The sequence below is a fragment of the Heterostelium album genome (assembly GCF_000004825.1).
Source record: "Heterostelium album PN500 unplaced genomic scaffold PPL_contig23, whole genome shotgun sequence".
In the NCBI taxonomy this organism is placed as follows: domain Eukaryota; phylum Evosea; class Eumycetozoa; order Acytosteliales; family Acytosteliaceae; genus Heterostelium; species Heterostelium album.
Genome location: NW_008805100.1, coordinates 46,000 through 68,781, shown reverse-complemented (window position 1 = coordinate 68,781; position 22,782 = coordinate 46,000). Strand labels below are relative to the sequence as shown.

The 22,782-nt window shown below is 31.2% G+C and overlaps 12 protein-coding genes across 12 annotated transcripts; 8 read left to right on the top strand and 4 right to left on the bottom strand.

The window, feature by feature from the left end:
* Positions 1 to 252: 252 nt before the first annotated feature.
* PPL_11569 (uncharacterized protein) lies at positions 253 to 468 on the bottom strand (the record flags this gene model as incomplete). The annotated part of the gene is made up of 1 exon (XM_020582319.1): positions 253 to 468. One exon carries the CDS (start codon positions 466 to 468, stop codon positions 253 to 255), a length of 216 nt encoding a protein of 71 aa, XP_020426735.1.
* A 941-nt stretch (positions 469 to 1,409) lies between these two features.
* Positions 1,410 to 1,691, top strand: PPL_11568 (uncharacterized protein; the record flags this gene model as incomplete). The annotated part of the gene is made up of 1 exon (XM_020582318.1): positions 1,410 to 1,691. The coding sequence occupies one exon, from the start codon at positions 1,410 to 1,412 to the stop codon at positions 1,689 to 1,691; it is 282 nt and encodes a 93-aa protein (XP_020426734.1).
* A 451-nt stretch (positions 1,692 to 2,142) lies between these two features.
* On the top strand, positions 2,143 to 3,663 carry PPL_11567 (uncharacterized protein; the record flags this gene model as incomplete). Its single annotated transcript, XM_020582317.1, has 1 exon — positions 2,143 to 3,663. One exon carries the CDS (start codon positions 2,143 to 2,145, stop codon positions 3,661 to 3,663), a length of 1,521 nt encoding a protein of 506 aa, XP_020426733.1.
* A 445-nt stretch (positions 3,664 to 4,108) lies between these two features.
* Positions 4,109 to 4,741, top strand: PPL_11566 (uncharacterized protein; the record flags this gene model as incomplete). The annotated part of the gene is made up of 1 exon (XM_020582316.1): positions 4,109 to 4,741. The coding sequence occupies one exon, from the start codon at positions 4,109 to 4,111 to the stop codon at positions 4,739 to 4,741; it is 633 nt and encodes a 210-aa protein (XP_020426732.1).
* Positions 4,742 to 5,525: 784 nt separating this feature from the next.
* PPL_11565 (DUF3430 domain-containing protein) lies at positions 5,526 to 6,161 on the top strand (the record flags this gene model as incomplete). The annotated part of the gene is made up of 1 exon (XM_020582315.1): positions 5,526 to 6,161. The coding sequence occupies one exon, from the start codon at positions 5,526 to 5,528 to the stop codon at positions 6,159 to 6,161; it is 636 nt and encodes a 211-aa protein (XP_020426731.1).
* Positions 6,162 to 7,013: 852 nt separating this feature from the next.
* PPL_11564 (uncharacterized protein) lies at positions 7,014 to 7,618 on the top strand (the record flags this gene model as incomplete). Its single annotated transcript, XM_020582314.1, has 2 exons — positions 7,014 to 7,199; positions 7,277 to 7,618. 2 exons carry the CDS (start codon positions 7,014 to 7,016, stop codon positions 7,616 to 7,618), a joined length of 528 nt encoding a protein of 175 aa, XP_020426730.1.
* Positions 7,619 to 8,290: 672 nt separating this feature from the next.
* Positions 8,291 to 9,267, top strand: PPL_11563 (uncharacterized protein; the record flags this gene model as incomplete). Its single annotated transcript, XM_020582313.1, has 2 exons — positions 8,291 to 9,021; positions 9,120 to 9,267. 2 exons carry the CDS (start codon positions 8,291 to 8,293, stop codon positions 9,265 to 9,267), a joined length of 879 nt encoding a protein of 292 aa, XP_020426729.1.
* A 267-nt stretch (positions 9,268 to 9,534) lies between these two features.
* Positions 9,535 to 12,986, top strand: pccB (propionyl-CoA carboxylase; the record flags this gene model as incomplete). The annotated part of the gene is made up of 4 exons (XM_020582312.1): positions 9,535 to 9,699; positions 9,903 to 10,600; positions 10,761 to 11,567; positions 12,029 to 12,986. 4 exons carry the CDS (start codon positions 9,535 to 9,537, stop codon positions 12,984 to 12,986), a joined length of 2,628 nt encoding a protein of 875 aa, XP_020426728.1.
* A 76-nt stretch (positions 12,987 to 13,062) lies between these two features.
* PPL_11561 (uncharacterized protein) lies at positions 13,063 to 13,509 on the bottom strand (the record flags this gene model as incomplete). The annotated part of the gene is made up of 1 exon (XM_020582311.1): positions 13,063 to 13,509. The coding sequence occupies one exon, from the start codon at positions 13,507 to 13,509 to the stop codon at positions 13,063 to 13,065; it is 447 nt and encodes a 148-aa protein (XP_020426727.1).
* Positions 13,510 to 13,599: 90 nt separating this feature from the next.
* PPL_11560 (uncharacterized protein) lies at positions 13,600 to 14,732 on the top strand (the record flags this gene model as incomplete). Its single annotated transcript, XM_020582310.1, has 2 exons — positions 13,600 to 13,616; positions 14,498 to 14,732. The coding sequence occupies 2 exons, from the start codon at positions 13,600 to 13,602 to the stop codon at positions 14,730 to 14,732; spliced, it is 252 nt and encodes an 83-aa protein (XP_020426726.1).
* A 171-nt stretch (positions 14,733 to 14,903) lies between these two features.
* PPL_11559 (uncharacterized protein) lies at positions 14,904 to 19,876 on the bottom strand (the record flags this gene model as incomplete). Its single annotated transcript, XM_020582309.1, has 5 exons — positions 14,904 to 17,734; positions 17,804 to 18,304; positions 18,369 to 18,878; positions 18,932 to 19,437; positions 19,509 to 19,876. 5 exons carry the CDS (start codon positions 19,874 to 19,876, stop codon positions 14,904 to 14,906), a joined length of 4,716 nt encoding a protein of 1,571 aa, XP_020426725.1.
* A 781-nt stretch (positions 19,877 to 20,657) lies between these two features.
* PPL_11558 (ATP-binding protein) lies at positions 20,658 to 22,693 on the bottom strand (the record flags this gene model as incomplete). The annotated part of the gene is made up of 3 exons (XM_020582308.1): positions 20,658 to 21,470; positions 21,545 to 22,149; positions 22,237 to 22,693. The coding sequence occupies 3 exons, from the start codon at positions 22,691 to 22,693 to the stop codon at positions 20,658 to 20,660; spliced, it is 1,875 nt and encodes a 624-aa protein (XP_020426724.1).
* Positions 22,694 to 22,782: the final 89 nt, after the last annotated feature.

Genomic DNA, 22,782 nt, shown 5'->3' with positions numbered 1-22,782 from the left:
TTAAATTCCACGTTTTCTTATCTTTCTCATATGTGTTATTTCATTTTATGCCTCAAATAACAAATAGTTAAATGACACAATTAATAAGTTTTTAAAAGAGATTATACCTCAATACTTAAAGAAAATAATATTTGATATTTAATTTTATTTTTAAATATTAAAATAGATTTATAATGGCACATTCTAGCTACAACAATCTATTTATTTTCTAATAATAACAATTGATCTCTCTCTCTCTTTTTAGTTATCTTCTCAAGCCATATCTGAGGTGAAAGCATTGATTCTATTTATAAACACTTCCAAATATTCCCTATATTGTTCGACTTGTTCTCTAGTCAATTTGATCAATTCACCATGATTGTTTTGATAGTAAACAACTTGTTCGGCAAAGTATACTACTTTCTTTCCACCGAGAATTGAAACAACTCCATTTACAATACTTTGCGTCAAAGGTAGGACCACATTCATTATTTTACCGAGAGAGCCTAATATTTTATTACACATAACTATCAAGTTACCATGGAATATTGTGTAGCTTGGCTTCCAACAATGTTTTTGTCTGTAGAGCAAAAAATGATCCAACCTCTAAAGTTTCTAATTCCATTTATTCTAGGATTATTAAACTATATAATTATAATGAATATGTATTGATAATTATGTTATTATTATTTACTTTTAAAGTATTGAATATATTTTTTGTTTTTAATAGATTTGATTTTTGATTGTTGTTTATTAAAATAAATTTAATTAAAAACATTCCATCAGATCCAAGACACAGTGAGATCATCATCTTTTTTAAGGTGATTCGAAAGAAAGAGATTTTATTTTTGATGTTTGTTTCAACATTGTTTTTTATAAAAATTATCATTTTTAGAGTCTATGTTTCATTTCATAAAATTCTTTTATTTTTTAGAATATTGTATTTTTAGACTATTTTAAGGATTATCTATCTTTAAATCTTTGTCTATTTAATAAAGTAATGATTCAAAAAATAAGATAAAAATGAGCATTTTTCTATTTTGAACAAAAAAATGTTTAAACAAACATCAAAAATAAAATGATTTTCTTTCTTCCAAAATCACCTCTAAAATGATGTTTTCTCTCTTGGAAGGAGAGATGGTTTAATGATTTTTAAAATTATTTTATTTTAATTTTCATACACAACAATCAAAAATCAAATCTATAAAAAACAAATACTTTCAAATTTTTTAAATAACATATTCATTCTATTAGATATTTAAACTATATAAATGGAAGAAGATTCAAAAATAGAAAGTGTAGAAGTTGGAACATTTTTTGCTCTACACATTAAAAAATTGTTGGAAGCCAAGTTACATAGAATTCCTTCAATGCTCCATAGTAACTTGATAGTTATGTGTAATAAAATATTAGGCTCTCTCGGTAAAATAATGAATACGGTCCTACCTTTTATTCAAAGTATTGTAAATGGAGTGGTTTCGATATTCAATGGAGGAAAGAAAGTAATGTACTTTGCCGAAAAAGTTTTTTACTATCAAAACAATCTTGGTGAATTGATCAAATTGACTAGAGAACAAGTCGAACGATATTTGGAATTCGTTACCAAAAAGTTTGAAGAGTTCACCAATCAAATCTATGCTTTCACCTCAGAAATGATATTAGAAGACAGCAAAAAAGAAAGAGAGAATCAATTGTTATTAGAAAATAAATAGATTATTGTATATAGATAGTGACAATATGAATCTATTTTTTAATAAATAAAATTAAATATAAATATTCTCTTTCAAAACTTATTAATTTTATTTATAATTTATTCATTTATTTTTTTAATTAATTTTTGTATTTTTAGAAAAAAAAAAGATAGATTCTTTCCATAGTGCTATTTCAGAACAATTTCGATTCTATAAAGATTTTCAATAAAAATTTTTGTTTTATTTATTTCAAAAAGATTAAAACACCTACTTATTCTTTTGTAAAATATTTGTTTAAGTGAAATTAAAGCTATAAAGGTCACTGTTTTTTTTTTCGCACTAGGTTGAGTTGTGCATAAGATTCGCCTTTTTTCCATTAAAAAAATTTTGTGGATTGCTTTGCGAAAAATGATCTTTTAAAATTAATTGTGTTCTTCTTTCACTTCTAACAAATAGTTAAATCAAAATAATAATGATAAAATCAAAAACAATTATTCAAAAGATCATTAGTCTTGCATTAAATGATTGTTTAGATTGTTATAATAAATTTATTTGTCAGATTAGAATGAAAACTTTTAAGTCAAAAGTAGATTTTAGTTTAGTTATCAACTTTGCATTGGTCAGTCAAGAATGGTTTAGCATTATATCAAGCAATATAGTTACAGAGCATTTTTTGAGCAACCCAGGTTATATAGATAGAAAATTTGTTAATATCATCCGCAAATCGGTTTATAATCTTGCAGCACATAGATCAATCATTAAGTTTGATAGCGTCAGAGATCTCTACTTTCATGATCAACTATATCGATCACAGGGTTACTACTTGGATTCAGATATCATTCAATACATCTCGTATTTTAAAAATGTCGATCGATTGTTCATTCATACAAAGAATATGGAGTTGCTGAGAGATATCGTCAACTATAAACCACACATCAAAATACAGTTGTTTCTCAATGATTCTATCTTTGAATTCCCACCGAATGAAACCGAGTCAATAAAAGATATCGATCGATCATCTTTAGAGAAAGTTACACTCTTTACGGCTGATTTATCTTATTATACTCCGTATGAAGTTTTTATTCAATTCGACTTTAGTCCGATCGATCGTTGGAATGTTGACACTGTTTACTTTGAATACGATGATGGATGTCATGGCAGTGGTGTACTTCATTTATCATATGCCAATCTATTTGCAATCGAATCACTCAGATCGGTTGAAATGTGTAAATCCGACTATCAAGATATAAAAGAGTTGAAACTTATCGTTAACAATCATATCAAATCTTTTAAAGGTCGTACGATATTTGGTTTGTTTGGTTACGATGAAAACGAAAGACTAAATCGTAATTGTGCTTGTACTCATGGATTTAACCACGACTTTAGAAGGATGATATCAAATAACAATCAAACAAGTGAATGGATTGAATTCTGTCATCGACTATCGACCAACACAACCCTTAAAGAACTTGATTTGCCCAATTTTTGTACTACACACAAGATAAGAGATCAATCGATATTAAAATTGGTATCAGATCAGTTTGCTCAAGCATTATCGATCAACACAACGCTGTCAGCACTTGGAATATCATGTGATGTAATTGGTGAATCTTTCTACACTCTTCTCTCAAACAATAGCAATACAACAATCACTAAACTTAAAATTTACAATCTCGATGACCAACATCTTCTTTGGACTGCAAATATATTGAAATCAAACAAACACATCAAGAAACTAAACATTGAATCGTATTTTGATAACTATGATTGGGCATCATCAGAACTATCATTAGTAGAAAAGTATATAGAGACAGTGGATGATATTGATTCAAACATACCTAAAATCATTCTATGCCACAGTAACAAATTTGAATTTTTGAAAGAAATGTATTTCGAAGAGTTGTTAATGGAATCATCTGCCAACCTCGAACTTGTTAAAAAAGAACGGAATGAAAAAAATATACAACTATCAATAATTAGAAAACAAAATTAAATATCATAAAATAAAAAAACTTTTAGTTTGATTCTACAATTCTACAACTTTTACAAAAGAATTACTAATAACTTTCTATTTTTCATACTAACCTTAATAGATGAACTAGCTTTAGATTATTTAAAATAAAATGTCAAATATCTGTAATTTCCTATGGAATATAATACTCTTCGATGGAAGACTCAGAATCAAATTCTGTTTATTAAGATTACAAAAAAAGAAAGGTCAAATTCCAATACCATCTTGTCTGGGTTGTTTGCAAAAAAACGAAAACTATTGATTTTTTTTGACGACCTACAATTTTATTTAGGTCGTCAAAAAAAAAAAAATCGAAAAAAGATTTTTTTGATGGTATTGGTATCGAATTTTCTTTGTCCATAAAAATGAAAAGTAAAATAAGGATAGTTTTTTTAAAATTAAAAGAATAATATTTAAATAAATAACAATGAACTCTTCAAATTTTATCAATATTACTACAGTAATTTTGTTATCTTTGGTTTCTGTTTCCTTGGCAGGACAACAATATGGTTTCGCCTACCTCAAGTATTTCAATACTCAAAATTGTTCTAGCGAATCGGAGTACGGTGGATCATTCCAGAAGGCTGGTACTTGTGTTGGAAAAATGATCTACGATTGCAGTGGTGGTCCTGACAAGATTGGAGTCCAAAAATACAAAGATTATGAATGTACCGTTCCAATCGGAAAGATGATCTATCACCAAACCAACACTTGTCTTGAACATGTAATCAATAATGAATATTACGGATATTCAGCCAGCTGTGTGGATAGCCTCCTCCTACCACAACAATCCACTGTCAACTTTGGATTCACTGGAAATTGTGAATCTCCAAACTGGAAAGAGCATATCATTATATCGAACTATAATCTATTGGATAAGTGTGTACTCTTACCCCATGGAAGTGCCCAATATAGCTGTAACTCCACCGATCTTATAACCTCTTCATACACAGCCTACAACAATAATTGTGGAGGTGAACCAGAAAGAATCAATACAACTCCATTTTCTGTTCTCAACTTTTGTTCTGAAATCAACGAAATAAACTTTTGTCTAGATTAAAATAAATAAAAATAGACATTTATTTTCACTTATTGTATTAATATTCAAAAGATATTCTTCTCTGAGGTAGTTTTGTTTATATCTTAATAGTTGTTTCACTCAAGGTTTATTCCATAACTTATAGTAAATAGTTTGGAGAGAATAATTTATATAACGACATATTAAATTTATAAATATTAATTGAGAGTTTTTAAAAAAAAAAGAATTATTAGTGTTATTTTATAAATAATTAAAAACATTCAAAAGAATTTACCTAAAATAAGTTTTATAAAATCAGCCCAAAGTATCAAATAAAGTGTTTTTTAATAGTATATTCCTGGTATACAAACAAGGGAAAACGTTATGAATAGTTATAAATAATGATATTGATTAATAACCTAAACATTATACTGTTATAGTTTTACAATTCCAATAAATATCAACTTTATTGTCTCTTAATTTTCATAAAATATAAATGATATCATAGAAGGAAGAAATAGAAACAAATTCTATTTTTTTTTAGGAAAATTACCTTTGAAAGATCAAATTCTGGTGCCAACGTCACAAAAAAATTAAAAAAAAATAGGTTCCCCTTCTAATAATGATGGTGTTTTTTTTGATAAGAACAATTTTTTATCTTTTTCGTCTGGGGTTTTATTAAAAAACATTTTATTTATTCTTTTTTTGGTCGAAAAAAATTGTCATTTGATTTTTTCTGATGGTATTGGTATCCAATTTGGTTTCTCTATAAATAAGAAAAATGAACTTATTAATTTATTAAAAATATAATATTACATAATTAACAATGTACTCTTCAAAATTTATTTTTATTTCTACTCTTGTTCTGTTCTCACTGATTTCAGTTTCCTTGGCTGGAAAACAATCTGGTTTCGCCTACCTCAAGTATTTCAATACTAAAAATTGCTCCAATGACTCGGAGTATGGTGGATTATTCGTCAAGGCTGGTTCCTGTATTGGAAAAACAGTTTACGATTGCAGTGGTGATCCTAATAAGATTGGTATCCAGAAGTTCAAAGACAATGACTGTTCGATTCCAATTGAAAAGAAAGTCTATCACCGAATCGACCAGTGTCTAGAGCATGTAATAAACCATGAATACTATGGATATTCGGCCAGCTGTGTGGATAGCCTTGTCTTACCACAACAATCAACAGTCAATTTTGCATACACCGGATATTGTGAATCACCAAACTGGAAGGAGCATATCATCTCAGCTACATATAGTCTTCTGGATACTTGTGTACTCTTAACTCATGGTAGTGCCAAGTATAGATGTACTCCTAACCAACTTACCACTACATCGTATACAGCATACAACAATGATTGTAGAGGTGAGCCCCAGAAAATTGTTACCATTCCTTACTCAGTTTACAACTTCTGTTCGGATATCAATCAAGTAAACATTTGTTTTAATGATTAAAAGTTAAAAAGGAAATTCTATAATATTATCTAGTTGGCATATTTTTGTTAAATAGAAAAGATTATCATATTTAAATAAAATAAATTTATTGAAAATTAATTATAATATTAATCTTTATTATCCTTTAATAATTAATAAAATAGTATAAAATATAATAAAATTTATTAAATTTGTTCAAAAAACCCATCATGTTAGGTTTTTGTTTAATTCTATTCTACACAACATCAAGAAGTGAAAAATAAACGTATTAATAGGAAAAAACATGTTAAATTACAAATAAATCAAAAATTATTTTCGATATAAGGAAGAAATAAATCATGAATACCAAATCCAAAAATTTGATTCGAAGAATTTCTTTAATTAAATTCTAAGTTATTTTTGAGTTTCTAAATTCAACCACCTTAATCTACTTGGTGACAAATAGATTGTATTTCTTGTATTTGTTGTTTTTCTCCCCAGGATTAAAACTCTATTATTTAAGTAGTTAGTAGTGGTACCTTAAAATTTTAAGATACTAAAAAAATAAATAACACATTTAATAGATAGAAAATTAAAAATTTAAGTTTTTAATGAAAGTCATAAAAAAACCCAAGTTTTATTCTTACCCACTTCCTAAATCTGTTCGTCATTCATGCACAAGTGTGATTTCTCTAATTTTTGAGAAGCTTAAACTGTAATGAATAAATAGAACAACCTATTTTGATCATTTTACAATAAACAACAATTAAAGTACACACAACAATTTATAGTATAAACACATATTATATTTATACAACTCCACTCAAATCAAATCAAATCAAATTATATTAATATTTTAAGTATATTATATATCGACTCAAAGCAAATAACATAATGAATTCAAAATTTATTTCTAAACACAAAGATCAGTTTGAAATCATCAATGTCTATTTAAATAAACTGATCAATGATAAACTCATTGTTTATGCAATTGATCCGAAATCCGATCTATTCGAAACCAAAGAAAGCTATGGTGATCGGATTCTAGGTTGTCAAATTTATAAGATCATTACAAATGAAGTAAGTTGTTTATAATAATAACATTTATATAGTCTACTTAGCTAAAAAGATAACTAATACTAAAGCTTTTGATTTAGTGTCGTATTACTCCTTCACCAAGCACATGCCAAAATATTTTTCAGCACTCTGCTTCCAACCTTGCATTGTCTCAACTCTATGACCAATTACCGATATCCGATTTCATTGTTGGTCCAGAACCCGTAAGCACCAAGAAAAAAGGAGATATAATGGAGGTTATCATCTGTGAACTTAAAGAATCAAAGGATAAGATTGCCAAACAACTATTAAAACTAATGATACTAGTTCTTATTCAACATGCCATCTTCAAGAATTACACTAAAGAGTTTACCCTTGCCAAAATTTGCAATACCCACACAATGTTAACCATTACAATTTCTCTACTCTCCCTATTGGAATGATTGAATTGGCATACAACGATTTCATTTCAACAAAAGTGGGTATGATCTATGCAAATGGCACCTTCGGATGATGCTTAACAGATTTAATTTCAATTGGTACCAGACCTGACATGTCTCTTTGTTTTGAAAGGCATCTTAAGACTTATCAAGTCTACCAAAGACCACCCTATTCTACAAGAGAATTGACAGTCTGATGGCTACCTATTAACTAGAACAAGTCTCTCACCTGTCTCTTAGTCGTCTGGTGTCAAGTGAAATAGAATCTATTGTGCTTCATCCGAGTATCATTTCTTAGATCATATATATATATATTCATACATACAGTGATGATCATTGATATCAACTCTGTATGCATGAAAACCACTGTTAAAAAATAAATAAAAAAAATAGCAAACAAACAAACAAATACCAAATCAGCAATCAACTAACCAACATTTCAAAAATCTTGTAAATAACATAAATATAATCAATCGTCTTAAAGCAAAACATAAACATTAAAATTGTAATAAATATTCTATTAAATATAAAACATTCAAAGTCTTCAAATATAACTGTACAATACAGATTAATACAGATTTAGAAATAAAACAAACTTCTTTTGTTGTTAAAAAAAAAAATTAATGAAAAACCTACTGTTTTCTATGTTGTCATTTTTTGCAAGTTATTACGAAAATGGATGGTAGTAAAAAGTTTAGTTCTTTAATTAATATATTTAGTAAATATTTTGGTGAGAGTTCAATCAGCCAGTTGAAAACGGGATGTAATAGACCGACTATATTGATCGCTGGTAATCAGCTGACTGGCAAGTCAACGATGGCAAAGAAGTTGGCGAATCACTATGTCGGTGGTGAATTCTATTCGGTCGGTATGATGTTTAGAGAGTTGGCTGCATCGCTAAACATATCGGTTGGCGAACAATCACGACTTCTCTTGGAATTGGAATTAGCAGAACAACAAAACCTACCACCCAACAAGAGTAATCCACTCTATGGCAAGAAAGTAGATGTTGAAATCGATTATAGAACATTGAAGATCATACAGAATAACAATAACAACAACCAACAACAACAACAAAACAAATCAATTGATAACTATTATGTTATTGAAGGTAGACAACCAGCGTTATTAGGTACCTACTTGAAAGAGGAACTGAACAGAGAGAATCTCATTAGAATCTATGTGGAATGCAGTGTCCGAGAGAAATCGATCAGATTCTTGGAGCGTGAGATCGGAAAGCAAGCAGCTGAAATCGCAGAGAAATCGATACCGCATGACACCAACCTAAACGATCTATCGAGTGTCACCGAATACATATCAAAGTTGAATCTGCCAAACATCAGCGACGTTGTAAATAAATTTAAAGAAAATCAAAATAGAGATTTAAATGATAGAAATAGATATATGTAAGTTTTTACATCACATTATTTATTATTTCAATTAACTAACTAACTAACTAAATAATCATTTATTTATAATTATTCCTACTTCAAATAAAATAAAGTAATCAATATGGTTTGGATTATGAAGATAAATCATTTTATGATTTCGTAGTCGACACTTCAAATGCAACTTCAGATATAAATTTGCGAAAAGTTACAAACTATATAGATTCATTACCAAACTATAAGTTTGAAATAAAACAAAGATAAAATAAAACTAATTATAATTATACATGTATGTAAAAACGACACTTCACTGTGATCATCATTCGATTGAAATTTCAAAAAAATTTGTTTTTTTTTTTTTTAAAAGTGATCATTTTTTTTTTTTTTTTTTTTTTTGATTGATTAATTTTGCTGATCAGTCTTTTAGCTTTAAAAAAAAAAAAAAACAAAGTAATTTATTTATTTTTATTCTTTTTTTTATTTTATCAGTCGGAACAGAACAGATTCAATTTAAAAGATAGATATAAAAAAATGTTGGGTCGAAGATTATTGTCATTGACTAAGAATCGTTTGGTGTCACCATTCACCTCACCAATCAGATCATCACTCTTCAACAGTAGCATTAACAGTGTCAGATCATACGCAACTGCTGCTACTCCAGCACCAAGCACTATCGATTTCAGTTCACAAATTGATGTAGGTTTTAAAATCAAAAAAAAAACAAAGATAAAAGAAAAAGATAAAAGATAAACAAAACAAAAATAATCGAATCGATTTTATCTGTTTATGCACATATGACAAGTTAATTGTTATTATTAGCATGCAATAGATTGATTTTATTAAAAAGTATAAATATATATTAACGATATTATTTTATTAATTAATAATGAATATTGTAGCGTGTTTATGGTAGAATTCAAGAGGAAACTGATAAGGCCTATGAAGGTGGTGGTCAAAAGAGAAACGACGCTCAACATGCCAAGGGAAAGTTGTTGGCACGTGAGAGAATCGATTTACTTTTGGATCCAGAATCGTTCCGTGAATACGATATGTTGGTAACACATCGTTGCACCGATTTCAATGTTGAGAAGTTGCCAGGTGACGGTGTTGTCACCGGTCACGGTACCATCAACGGAAAGTTGGTGTTTGTTTTCTCACAGGATTTCACTGTGAACGGTGGTTCGCTCTCAGAGGCACACGCCGAGAAGATCTGTAAGATCATGGACAAGGCGATGTTGGTGGGTGCCCCGGTGATCGGTCTCAACGACTCTGGTGGTGCACGTATCCAAGAGGGTATCGCCTCGTTGGCCGGTTACGCCGAGGTCTTCCAGCGTAACGTCATGGCATCCGGTGTGGTTCCACAGATCTCTGTCATCATGGGTCCATGTGCCGGTGGTGCCGTCTACTCGCCAGCCATCACCGATTTCACATTCATGGTCAAGGACACCTCATATCTCTTTGTTACCGGTCCAGACGTCGTCAAATCCGTCACCAAACAAGAAATCACCCAAGAGGAACTCGGTGGTGCCAAGACTCACACCACCAAATCCGGTGTTGCCCATCTCGCTTTTGAAAACGATATCGATGCATTAAAGAAGTAAGTACAACAATTGTTTTCTCAACCTGGACATTGTCTTTACATTTTCTAAACATTTGAAAAATGTAATGTGTGTTTTGTGTTGTTAGTTGTTTGGAATTCAGCTGGTGAATCATTTATTAATAACTATTTATTTTGTTATCAATTTTTTCCACAACAGGGTTAGAGAATTTGTTACAATGTTACCAAGTTCAAATGCAAGTGGACCAGCAATTGCTGAATCATTCGATGATGCTGTCCGTGAAGATCCGGTTTTGGATAATATTGTTCCAGAGGATCCAAACAAGCCATATGATATGCAAGAGGTTATTGAGAGAATCGTCGACGACGGTAATTTCTTTGAGATTCAACCAGCCTACGCCAAGAATATTATTACTGGATTCGCTCGTATGGAAGGACGTACCGTTGGTATTGTTGCTAACCAGCCAAAGGAGTTGGCCGGTTGTTTGGATATCGATGCCTCTGTCAAGGCAGCACGTTTCGTTCGTTTCTGCGACTGCTTCAACATTCCTTTGATTACATTTGTCGACGTTCCAGGTTTCCTCCCGGGAACCTCACAGGAGCACAACGGTATCATCCGTCACGGTGCCAAGTTGCTCTATGCCTACGCCGAGGCAACCGTTCCAAAGATTGCCGTCATCACTCGTAAGGCATACGGTGGTGCCTACGACGTCATGTCATCGAAGCACTTGCGTGGTGACACCAACTACTCGTGGCCAACCGGTCAAGTTGCCGTCATGGGTTCGAAGGGTGCCGTCGAGATTATCTTCCGTGGAAAGGGTGACATTGCCGAACAAGAAAAGATCTACAACGACAAGTTTGCCAACCCACTCCCAGCTGCTCGTCGTGGATTCATCGACGGAATCATCATTCCACGTGAGACCCGTAGAATTATTTGTGAGGATTTAGAGATGTTGAAGGACAAGAAATTATCAAACCCATCCAAGAAACATGGTAACATTCCATTGTAAGAAAAAAAATAAATAAAATACAAAAAAAAAAAAATAAATAAATAATTTATCTTCAAATTCCAAAAGTGTACCTAATTAAATTTGAATCTTTATTTTCATTTTTTGGTTGTCAATCCAACTTCTAAATTAAATCAGATGAAATCCATGAAAATTGTTTCAAAATCACTATCGAATATTATTCACACTTTATATATTCCAATGAAACTCTATAAAAGTAAAACTATTATTAAGACATTTTGTTTATCAAAAAAAAAAAAAAAAAAAATAAAAATTAAAAGAAGAAAACGAACGAATCGATTGGTTTATTTATTTGTTTATACAAAAAAGAAGAAGGAAGAGATTAAAGAATGGAATCAACTACTACTACAGATGATAAGAAAAGAAAAAATGATAATGTTAATAATAAACGAAATAAAAATAAAAGAAACAAACATAAAAACAGTAATATTAGTTTTAGAGATGAAGAAACAGGTGCTATCGTCGTTAAAAACAAGTTTACCTTGTCGATTCCTACGTGTCCTTTGTGTTTGAACAGTGAAACGAAACACTACTCATCGGCATTCAAGAAAGAGTATTACGATTGTCCGACATGCACATTGGTTTTCGTTCACCCAGAGTTTCACGTCACCGAAGACAAAGAGAAGTCGCGTTACTACTTCCACAACAACTCTGCACACGACGCAAAGTATGTTGCATTCTTGAAGCCTGCTCTAGATTCGCTACTACCACTACTCTCTGCTGACAAGTCAGACTATGGATTGGATTACGGATGTGGACCAGGACCAACACTCTCGATATTGTTCGGTGAACAACAAATAAAAATGGAAAACTACGATCCTTTCTTTATGCCAAACGATAAAGTTAAACAATTTACAGATAAACAGCAACAACAACAACAACAAGATAATGAAAAGAAAGAAGATGATAAACAACAACAACAACAAGAACAACAAATACAAAAAGAAGAAGAAACAGAATTGAAACCATTCGATTTTATAACATGCACAGAAGCAATAGAACATTTTAAATCACCAAAGAACGATCTCGATAGGATACTTTCACATAGACACTCGCTATTAAAAAAGAGTAGTGGTCATCTGTTGATCATGACACAGTTCTTGAAGAACGATGAAATGTTCCCGACTTGGCATTACCCAAGAGATATCACTCACATCTGTTTCTTTAGACCGACAACTTTCAAATGGATAGCGAATCATTATAACTGCGAATTGACACTGATAGAGAAAGAGAATATAGCAATTTTAAAAACAACCAATACCATTATTAATAATAACAATAATAACAATAATACAGATAATCTAACTTTGACAACTACAACTACAACAACAACAACTACAATCAAAGAAGATGATGATGTTAATTCTAATGATTCAAATAAAGAAAGTAAAGAATAAATAAGATTATATTAGATTTTAAATATATATATTATATAGTTTATTATTATTTATTATTCTATTATTCTACTTTTTTTTATTCGTGGAATGGTAATGATCTATTGAGTTGTCCTTGTTTTGAAAAAGGGAAATGATCTTGAAGATAGGTATCCATGTCATCGTCTGATTGATCTTCCATCATTAGATTGTAGAGATCATTGAATTTCTTTTTATAGATTCTATCCTGTTCTGTGAGTTCGACATCGTCATCTTCGTCATCGTCGGCATTGCTCTGAATCGATGCAAGGTTGATCTTTGAAAGTGAAACTCTTTGTTCTTTTGGTTGGCTTTCATTCAGTGTGTTATTGGTGGATCTCTCTTGGTAGTATTGATTTAGATCGACACGGAATTCGGTGTGTGCCATCATATCTGCCCAAGAGTCTGAACAATCGGCAAATCTTAAAAGCAATTCATACTTTAGTTTGTAGTTCTTTGATGCTTCTTCAATTTCCTTTTGAGTATAAAAGTATTCCATAACACCCATTTTTTTTGTTTTTCTTTCTTTGTATCCTAATACTTATTAGACAGTTGATAAATAAATAAATAAAAATTTAAAGATTGTATGAAGACGAACATGTTTCTAAACCAAAAGTATTTTAGGATATTCATATAAAATTTTATATTATTTTGACTTCTAGGAAAAAAGGAATTAAAAAATTTTGTTTCGTTCACAGAAAATAAATTAGAAAATATATCAACCATACTTCATGCAAAGTATAATCTTGATCATATTTATAAAGCAATTAATATAATTTGTATTCCATATTTATTTATTTTTTTTTTATTTAGTAAAAATTAAGAAAAAGAATACAGTAAAAAAAAAAAAAAACAAAAAAACTACACCTGTTCGTTCAGATTTAAAAATTGGTAGAATCTGACTGGGATAACTATATACTAGATTATTTTTTATATTGTAAGGTGCGACAACGACCAAAAGTTCTCTTTTTCTTAAATATTTTATGTTTAGATAAAACATAAATAAGAAATTCTTTTACTGAAAGAATCTTTAACCCCACTGTATCTAAACAAGTACTGTCGATCTGAACAAAAACAAAAAGGATTTAATATCAGATTTAAAAAAGTTGCATATTGATTGACAAAAACTATTTTTTTATATTTTGGTTGATGCAAATTGGGTTCTAAAAGATATTTTTTTTACATTTTGATTGAATCAAAGAACATGTTCAGATTATGTACATTCGAAAATATCTGAGGTGAACATCAAACTAATTTTGATTGTTTTGTGTTTTGTGGTGTGAGGTGGGAGACAAAGACCTATAGATATAAATAGAATTGTTTCACCATCTAACACCATTATCAAACAAACAAAGATATACTTTTATTTTCTCTCCAAAATAAAAGAAAGAAAGAAAGAAATTCAATGGCAGGACCGTGGGTACTATCGCATGTATCAATCAAATAAAGTTAACTTATTTTTATTTACTAACTCCTTAAATTATGTAATTTTTTAGACCAGGACAATCACAAACAGGTATTCCAACATGGACATGGCCTTTCAATACTAGACTCACCGTTAGCAACGCCGGTGAGAATACCGGTCGTGTAAGATTCCAAGCAGGTACATCACCTGCTGAAGAGCAAATACTTGCAGGCAAAGAAACTGAGTTCTATGAGAGACCTTTTGGTGGTGCATATTTGACTGTCACTAACATTGGTTCAACCACCCTCACTGCCATGACCAATTAAATAAATATAAGGATTTTCATTACAATTTATTCTTTTAGATAACATTTTTTTAATATTTATCTCATTAATATGAAGATATCAAGTATATCATATCTTCAAAAACTATTATCATTTCACTATTTTTTGTGTTGTTTATTTTGGAATTTTTTTCAATTATTTTATTTTATTTGTTTAAGAAATATTTCTTAATTTTGTCGCTAATCTATCGTTGTTTCTTTTCTTTAATCTATATTTCTTGATGAGTAAAGTTGTTACAGTTGCAGCAGCAATCAATCCAACTCCACCAACTACAGCACCAACAATGATTTTCCATTTGTTATCAGATTTCTTATCATTACATTTAGACTCTGGAAGTTTAGAGGAGTTTTCGTTGAATGGTAGAATAGATATCTCTGGATCAATCGATAGTTCTTGATCAAAGTATTCAACGACAATCGAAATTACAGAGGTAGAGGATTCATTTGATGAACTGATCGAAATGGTTGATAGTCTTGGTATTTGATCGAGTAGAATACGCTTACTAAATCTACCGTATAGATAGTCACCGTTTGGTTGTTGTAGGATAACGGTAGTTACTTGTGAGGTCTCTGAAGAAACCAACTCTGGTAGTTCATAGCAGTCGCTGTTGTCCGGTGAATTAACGATGGTCGATTGGATCTCGAGCACATTGGTATCCGATTGGAAACTCCATTTCTTAATATCGATTTGATATTTGAGCGAACCCAATGTCAAATTAAACTTTTCACCGGCAAACTCCATTGGGAAATCGGGTACTGTTTCATCACCAATTGGAAGATACTGTGTGAATTTAACACTGAGCGATTGGGCCTTTGGAATAGTGGTTGTGTAGGTCCATTGGTTCATTGTAACTTTCTGACCGGTGGATGGATGTTCAACTACTTGACCAACATTATTGGTGAGTGACCATGTCAATTCAGAGAATAACAAACTGAATACTTCCTCAGTTCCATTTGCCTTTTCGATGATTCTATTCAGATAGAACGATGCTTTAGAATCTTTACCTCCATTATCTACATCTACACCTGGATAGTTTGGATTTGGTTTTACTTCTGGTGGATTGTTAGTTGGTGGTTTGTCATATTTAATACCACAATTCGATCCAATCCAACCGGAATTACAAATACATTCTCCAGAGGAAGCATCGCAATAACCATTGTTATTACATTGACACTGATCTGCCGATGGATTTAAAGTTTTCATCGATGTGTAGTCGTAGATTGAATCAAAGATTGTATTCTTGGCTGTTACTCTTAGGTAATAGAGTGTACTTGGAATAAGATTATCTACTTCACAAGCCGCGGTTTGGATGTCTGCGCATTGGATGGACCAAGATGAATTATCCATTGAAATAGAGAGATCATAGAAAGTCTTTCCTGATTCTCCACCAACTGGAACGGTCCAGTAAGAAGTGATCAACGACAAAGTTGGTGTAGTCTTGGTGAATGATAAGTTATCTAATGGAAAATCGTCATTTGAAGTAACATTTAGCTTGGTAGATTCAACTAAACCATCATTGGAAGCAATTACAGTAACATTGTGTGTAAACAATGGTAAAAGTCCAGTGATTAAACATTCTAGTTCTTTGGTTTGGACGCAACCTACAACATCAACGTCATCCAACTGAGTGGTATAGAGAGTCTCTGTTGGAACACCACCAGTTGAATTGTAAGTCACAGTAATACTATTGTAGGTAGTTTTGGCATTAATCGATGGTGATGAGATCGATGGATATAGTTGTTTGGTAATCAATGATGGAACTGAAGTTCCAACATAATTGGTTGCTTCAATGGAAATGGAGACTTCTGAACCTGGCACAAGTCCTGTAACTTTACAAGTGGTGGTATCTGAGCAATTGTCTTGAACAACAGAATTTACAGTGACATTGTAACTGGTTGGATTATGGGTTGCAGAGTAATTAAATGAAATACTATTGGTTCGGATTTCAACAATGATAATTGGATTGATTGTTGGTGCCAAGTAAATAACATCGGTCGAGTTTTCTTTGATATCACCATCATTGAAAGCTTCAACCAAGATATTATGTCGGAATTGCCAGTTTAATCCTGTAATGGTACATTGAAGTGTTGAAATATTGTTACAACCAGAGACAACAACATTATCAATTTTGGTCGAATACAATGTTTCATTTGGAATGCCATCAGTTGACGAGTAATCTACAATGATTTGACCACTTGAAGGTGTTGCAGTTACACTTGGCGAGCCAACAGTTGAATACAAGTTACCAGATGATAGAGCAGGGACACTCGACTCTCCAGCAGTATTTGTGGCAGTAACAGAGATTGAATATGTAGAACCTGGGATTAGATTGGATATCAAACAATTGGTACTGGTTGAACAAGAGGTCTGCTCCTCTCCATTGAATAATACTGTATACTTTATTGGATTCTGGGTGGCAGAGTAAGAAAATTGAATTGATTTGGTTCTCTTTTCTACTTGAAGTTGGTCCATAACTGGTGTCAAGAATACAACATCTGTGGAATTCTGCTGAGAAAATCCATCATTGGTTGCTATAACAATGATATTGTGTTGGAATTCTACTTCAAGACCAGTGATTGTACAAGTTGTCAATGAAATACTTTCACATCCAACGACATTCTTGTTATCTAATTTAATGGTATATTTAGTTTGATCTGGTACTCCACCAGTTGCAACATAATTAACAATAATCTTATTAACCGATGGTGTTGCTGAAATCGATGGAACTCCAACAGCATCAAAAAGATTTCCAGTGGACATTACACTCGGAGATGTACCGACATTATTGGTTGCTGTTACTAAAATATTATATTCTGATCCTGGTGCAAGTCCGCTTACCAAACACACAGTTGTAGTTGAACATTGAGATTGTATTACTCCATTTAATGTTACTTGATAGGAAGTAGGATTGTTTGAAGCAGAATAGGTAAAGTTGATGGACTTTGTTGTTTTGGTATCGATCACAATTGGAGACATAACAGGTTCTATAAATTGAATTGAAAAGTAAATTAGTATTAAAATAAAAGTTTAAATTAAAAATATTAAATAAAAACCTTGGAAATTAACTATTGTTGAATCATCAAAACTATCTCCATCACTTGAAACAGAAACGGTAATAGTATGTAAATATTGAGCTTCGAGACCATTTAGAATACATTGGGTGGTCACAATATGTGTGCATGATGGATAATCAACATTATCCAACTTTACAGTATAATAAATTTCATTTGGAACTCCACCAGTCGATGAAAAATCAACAATAATTTGATTGGGAGATGGATTTGTTGTTATGGTTGGCTTGGTTACAGTTGGATATGTAGTTCCGCTCCATAATACAGGAACAGAAGTACCCATGAAATTAGTACCAGTGATTGTAATGGAAAAAGGTGAAGCTGGTTGTAATCCACTTACTAAACAGGAATTAGTTGTGGAACAATCTGGCTGGGATATACCATTGACCAAAACATTATATGAAGATGGTGTTGGATTACCGTTATATTCGAAATAAATAGATTTGGTTTTTGTTGTAACATTAATTGAACTTAAAGTAGGTTCTAAAAAATAAATAATTAATATTATTGGAATGAATGGATTATAACTTTGTTTTTTATAACTTACCAATATATACAACGTTGAATGGATCAGATGATTTACTATCACCATCATTGGTTGCAATGACAACCAAATTATTTTGGAAATGGGTTGGTAGTCCTGTTATAGTACAAGATGTAGTTGTTCTTCCTGTACATTGAGGAACATTTACACCGTCTAGTTGTACAGTATAGGTAGTTGTTGAAGGAATACCTTGAGTTGAAGAGTATGTTGCAACTATTTGATTTTCAGATGGGATAACAGATGATATTATAGGAGTGGTCAATTGATTATACAAAACAACATAATTTGTTAAGGTATTAGATGTTCCTTGTGCATTGGAGGAAGAAACTTGGATTGATATATTTCCTCCAAGAGGAAGACCATCAACTCTACAAAAAGGAAAAGATGAACATGAAGGAATGTAAACTCCATTAACAGAAACATTAAATGTTGTTGGAAGATTGCTTATTTGATAATCGAAATATACCCATTTTGTACCATATTCCGCAATGGAAATTGAATTCACTATTGGTTCTGAGAAAAAATAAGTAAATATCAAGTAAATTTAAAAATGACAATTTACATACTTTGTGGCAATGAAATATCATTTGATACATATTCTGAATCAGAAACTGATGCTATAATAGGATCACCAAGATTTCTTATTCTAATTTTGGTGTAACTATACAAGTTGTCAAGATTAATGGTGCAACCATCAGTTTCCCAAATCGATGAACATGCCATTTTATAAACTTGTGCCGAAGGGTCATAGTATTCTACACTATATTTATATTTGAATTTATAGTTGTTTGCGAATGGATCCAATTGTAATTTTAGACCAGTGATAACACTGATCGATACTCCCCATACAATTGAAGTTGGAGTAACAATACCGGTGACAAAGTATTCATTGGCAGTACATTTCGAAAAAATTGTTGTGTCAGTAGTAGGACATTGTATCGTATAAATATTTCCTACAATATTTGTATCACTTCCAGCAGTCATATATGCGTTGAAAGCTGGATTAACTTTTCCACAACTATTTAATTTCAATAAATGTCTATGACTTTCATAATAACCACAAGCTTTTGGACTTGAATTTATATAAGATAGTAAATATTTGAGAGTTTAAAAAAAATTAAAGATAATTAAATTTTTACTTACCTATTTGATGGTACACGTTCTAAGGCAGCGAATCCTCCAAGTTCGATAGGTGGTTCATTTCGGTAGGTGTACTTTATTTTTGAATAGCAAGTTTCAAGAGAATATTTTACAAAACCAGAACTACCAGCACAATTATGTTCAGAATAACTATATCTGACAACTTCTTTGGATGTAATGTTAAATGTAAATCGTAATGATGCACCATTATTAATATCATAACAAGTATTATTTAAATATGTTGAAACTCGGATAAGTTCATTTCCACAACTATTGGCTGTTGACTCTAGTTCATATAACCAAAAAGATTGTTGTCCATGACCAATATTAATAAATAAAAAAAATGTTATTAAAAAACTTATTTTATACATTTTCTAAAAATATATAAGTTTATATATATAAAATAAATAAATAAAAGAGAATATAAAAATATCGAAAGCTCGAAAATAAATGTGTGTCTTAAGATAGAATAGATTTGTTAGTAGTTGGTGATGATGGATCTCGATACAAAAAAAATAGTAAAAAAATAATTATAAAGATAATTTGGATATTCTACTCTTTGTAGTTCAGTTGGTGGCAAGTGGGGCAAAAAGAATAAAGTTTACTGTCTGGGATAAAAATAATCACCATTTTTAGAAGATTATTCTTTTTCGATCATCATAAGATCCTTATGACCATCACACCTTTTTTTTTTTTTTGGTTTTTTATTTCAAGATCTTTGTATAATTATCGCAGGATATATAAACCTGTTTTTGTTATTCGATAAAGAAATTTCTTTAATCCTTGAAATTTTTAATGAAAATTCTTTTATCTTACATTACATAATGAATTCCTCAGATCTAAACAAGATCAGTAGATTTGAGAAACATGAGGTATTGTGTTGAAAAAATTTTATTCATAGATTTTTTTTTGATTTTTTTGAGATCTTTTTTTAAAAACAAATGACTAGGAGATATTAAATAAAATCTTAGATTTAAAAAGAAATGTCGATTGAGTGTATTATTAAGTTATTCATAGATAAATAATTTGTATTGGTTCCAAAATTTACCACTAATTGATTTAAATATCTTTTTTTTTTTTTTTAATAATTTATTTATTTAAATATTATTTTATTTTATTTTAATATTGTACATAATAAAGTGAATGCATTTTTTAAACAGCAGCCTCGATGGTTAATGATGAAAGATTTGTGATATTTGATTCTTCGATTGTTGGTTGAGCTACCATCTGAGCGAACCTCTCTAGTGCCAAGTTTGATTCCTCCTCAGAGTTGATTGTTTCGATGTTTGAGAAACCTTCGATATCCATTGGATCTACAAACATGTTTTGGAACTTTGAAATGATTTCGATACCTTCGTTTCCTTTTGGGATGGTAGGGTGATCTTCACGTACGACGATTCTCTTCTTGCAGAGGTCGGCATCGATCTTGAACCAGAGGATCAAGATATTCTTGACACCGTGTTGCTTTCCAATCTTGAGCCATGAACGACGTTGTTGAATATCAAAGTTACAACGATCGACAATGACACTGTCACCACGCTTCAAGTACTGAGCCAAATTGTCTTCGCACTTTTTACGAGTTCCCAGTTCGTCTTGGTTGACACGCATCCAGCCACGTTGAGCCAACTTTGAAGCAAAGTAACTCTTTCCAGATGCTGGATAACCGACAGTGATAACCAAACGTTGATTCTCATTAGATACTATTTGTTTCGAGTTGGTATCAGCACCATTGGTTGGTGAAGTTTGACCCTTCTTCTTTGGTGCTGCAGTTACTTTGGTTGCATCATACTCTGGCAAGATGGCCAAGTCCATAATATCATCTTCCCATTTCGACCAAGAATATTGATCCAATCCCAGCTCTGCTTGAAGTGTTGTCTTGTTGACTGGTGAACCTTTCTCTTTCAACTCGTGTACAATCATTAATATCTTTGTTTGAATTCCATTATCAAATTGTTCCCAATGAAACTATAATATTAAAAAAAATAAAGTTAGTAATTTGATTGTTGATTAATTGATTGCCTTGTGTAATATTAATTTACCTTATCAGTATCATTTGGTTTAATTGCAAAGATGTTACCACTTGGAACACCCAGTTGATTCTGTTCATTCAAAATATACAATACTCTGCCTTCCTCGAGGAAATGGTTGAACCAATACATGTTCTCAGAGAGTTGGTTTTGTTGTCTGTACGATTGATTCTTGGCGAGTAGATCGGATTTGATTTGATTGACCACTGGTTCCAAGAGATCACGCATTCCAATCGGTGTTGGACTGACAACGATGTCAGTGTCTGGCGATGAGATGACCGGTGAGACTGTTCCGTCGAGCGAAATCATCATCAATGGTTTCAACTCTGCTTCAAAGTCGTACTTTACAATGTGTGGAACCAAACTACCACACAACTCGAATGACATTGATCTACAATTGCTATCACCGACCAACTTGGACAACAACAAAGGACTACCACTCTTAAAGGTACTGTTAACCTGTGATTCATCTACTTGATCACGTGACAATATTCCACTGACGATATCCAATACATTTCCATTCTTATTGTTTGCTAAAAAGTGAGATGTTCTTGGTCTACATCCAATGAATTGATTTCCATCATTATCAAAGTATTTAAATACTTGAATATTCATACCTAATTAAAGAATAAGATATTAGTTAGAGATATGTTATTTTTATTGCTGTTGTTGTTGTTGTTGTTGTTGTTGTATTGATAATTTACCGTTCCATTTATTTGCAATGTAATAACGTTGAAATGATACATTTGGTAATGCATTTGATTGATACTTTTTCAATTTCGGAACGACATGAATGTATTGATACTCCAAGAGATCGATACTATTCAATTTCATCAAGATGAAATCATTGATATCCTTTACGACCAAACCCTGTAATTGATTATTATTGACAGGATCCTGTGCGGTAAAAGGTAAAAGATCATTCTCTTTCAATTTGAATTCCTTACAAACATTCTGAATTTGTTCTTCACTGAAAATTGATGGTGTATTTACTTTTTTATTACCATTGTTATTATTATTATTGAATTTCTTATTATTATTATTATTATTGTTATTAACTGGTGTTGGAGTTGTTGTTGTTGTTGAAGCTGTTGTTGTTGGTGTTGCTGATGTAAAGCAATCAGCGAATGATGCTGGTGTAGTTGCAGTTGTTGATGACATTGTTATTTTGGAAAAATGATATAATTATTATGTACAAATATATTATTATTTAATAATAATCCATTAATATTACAAAAAAGATATTGTTA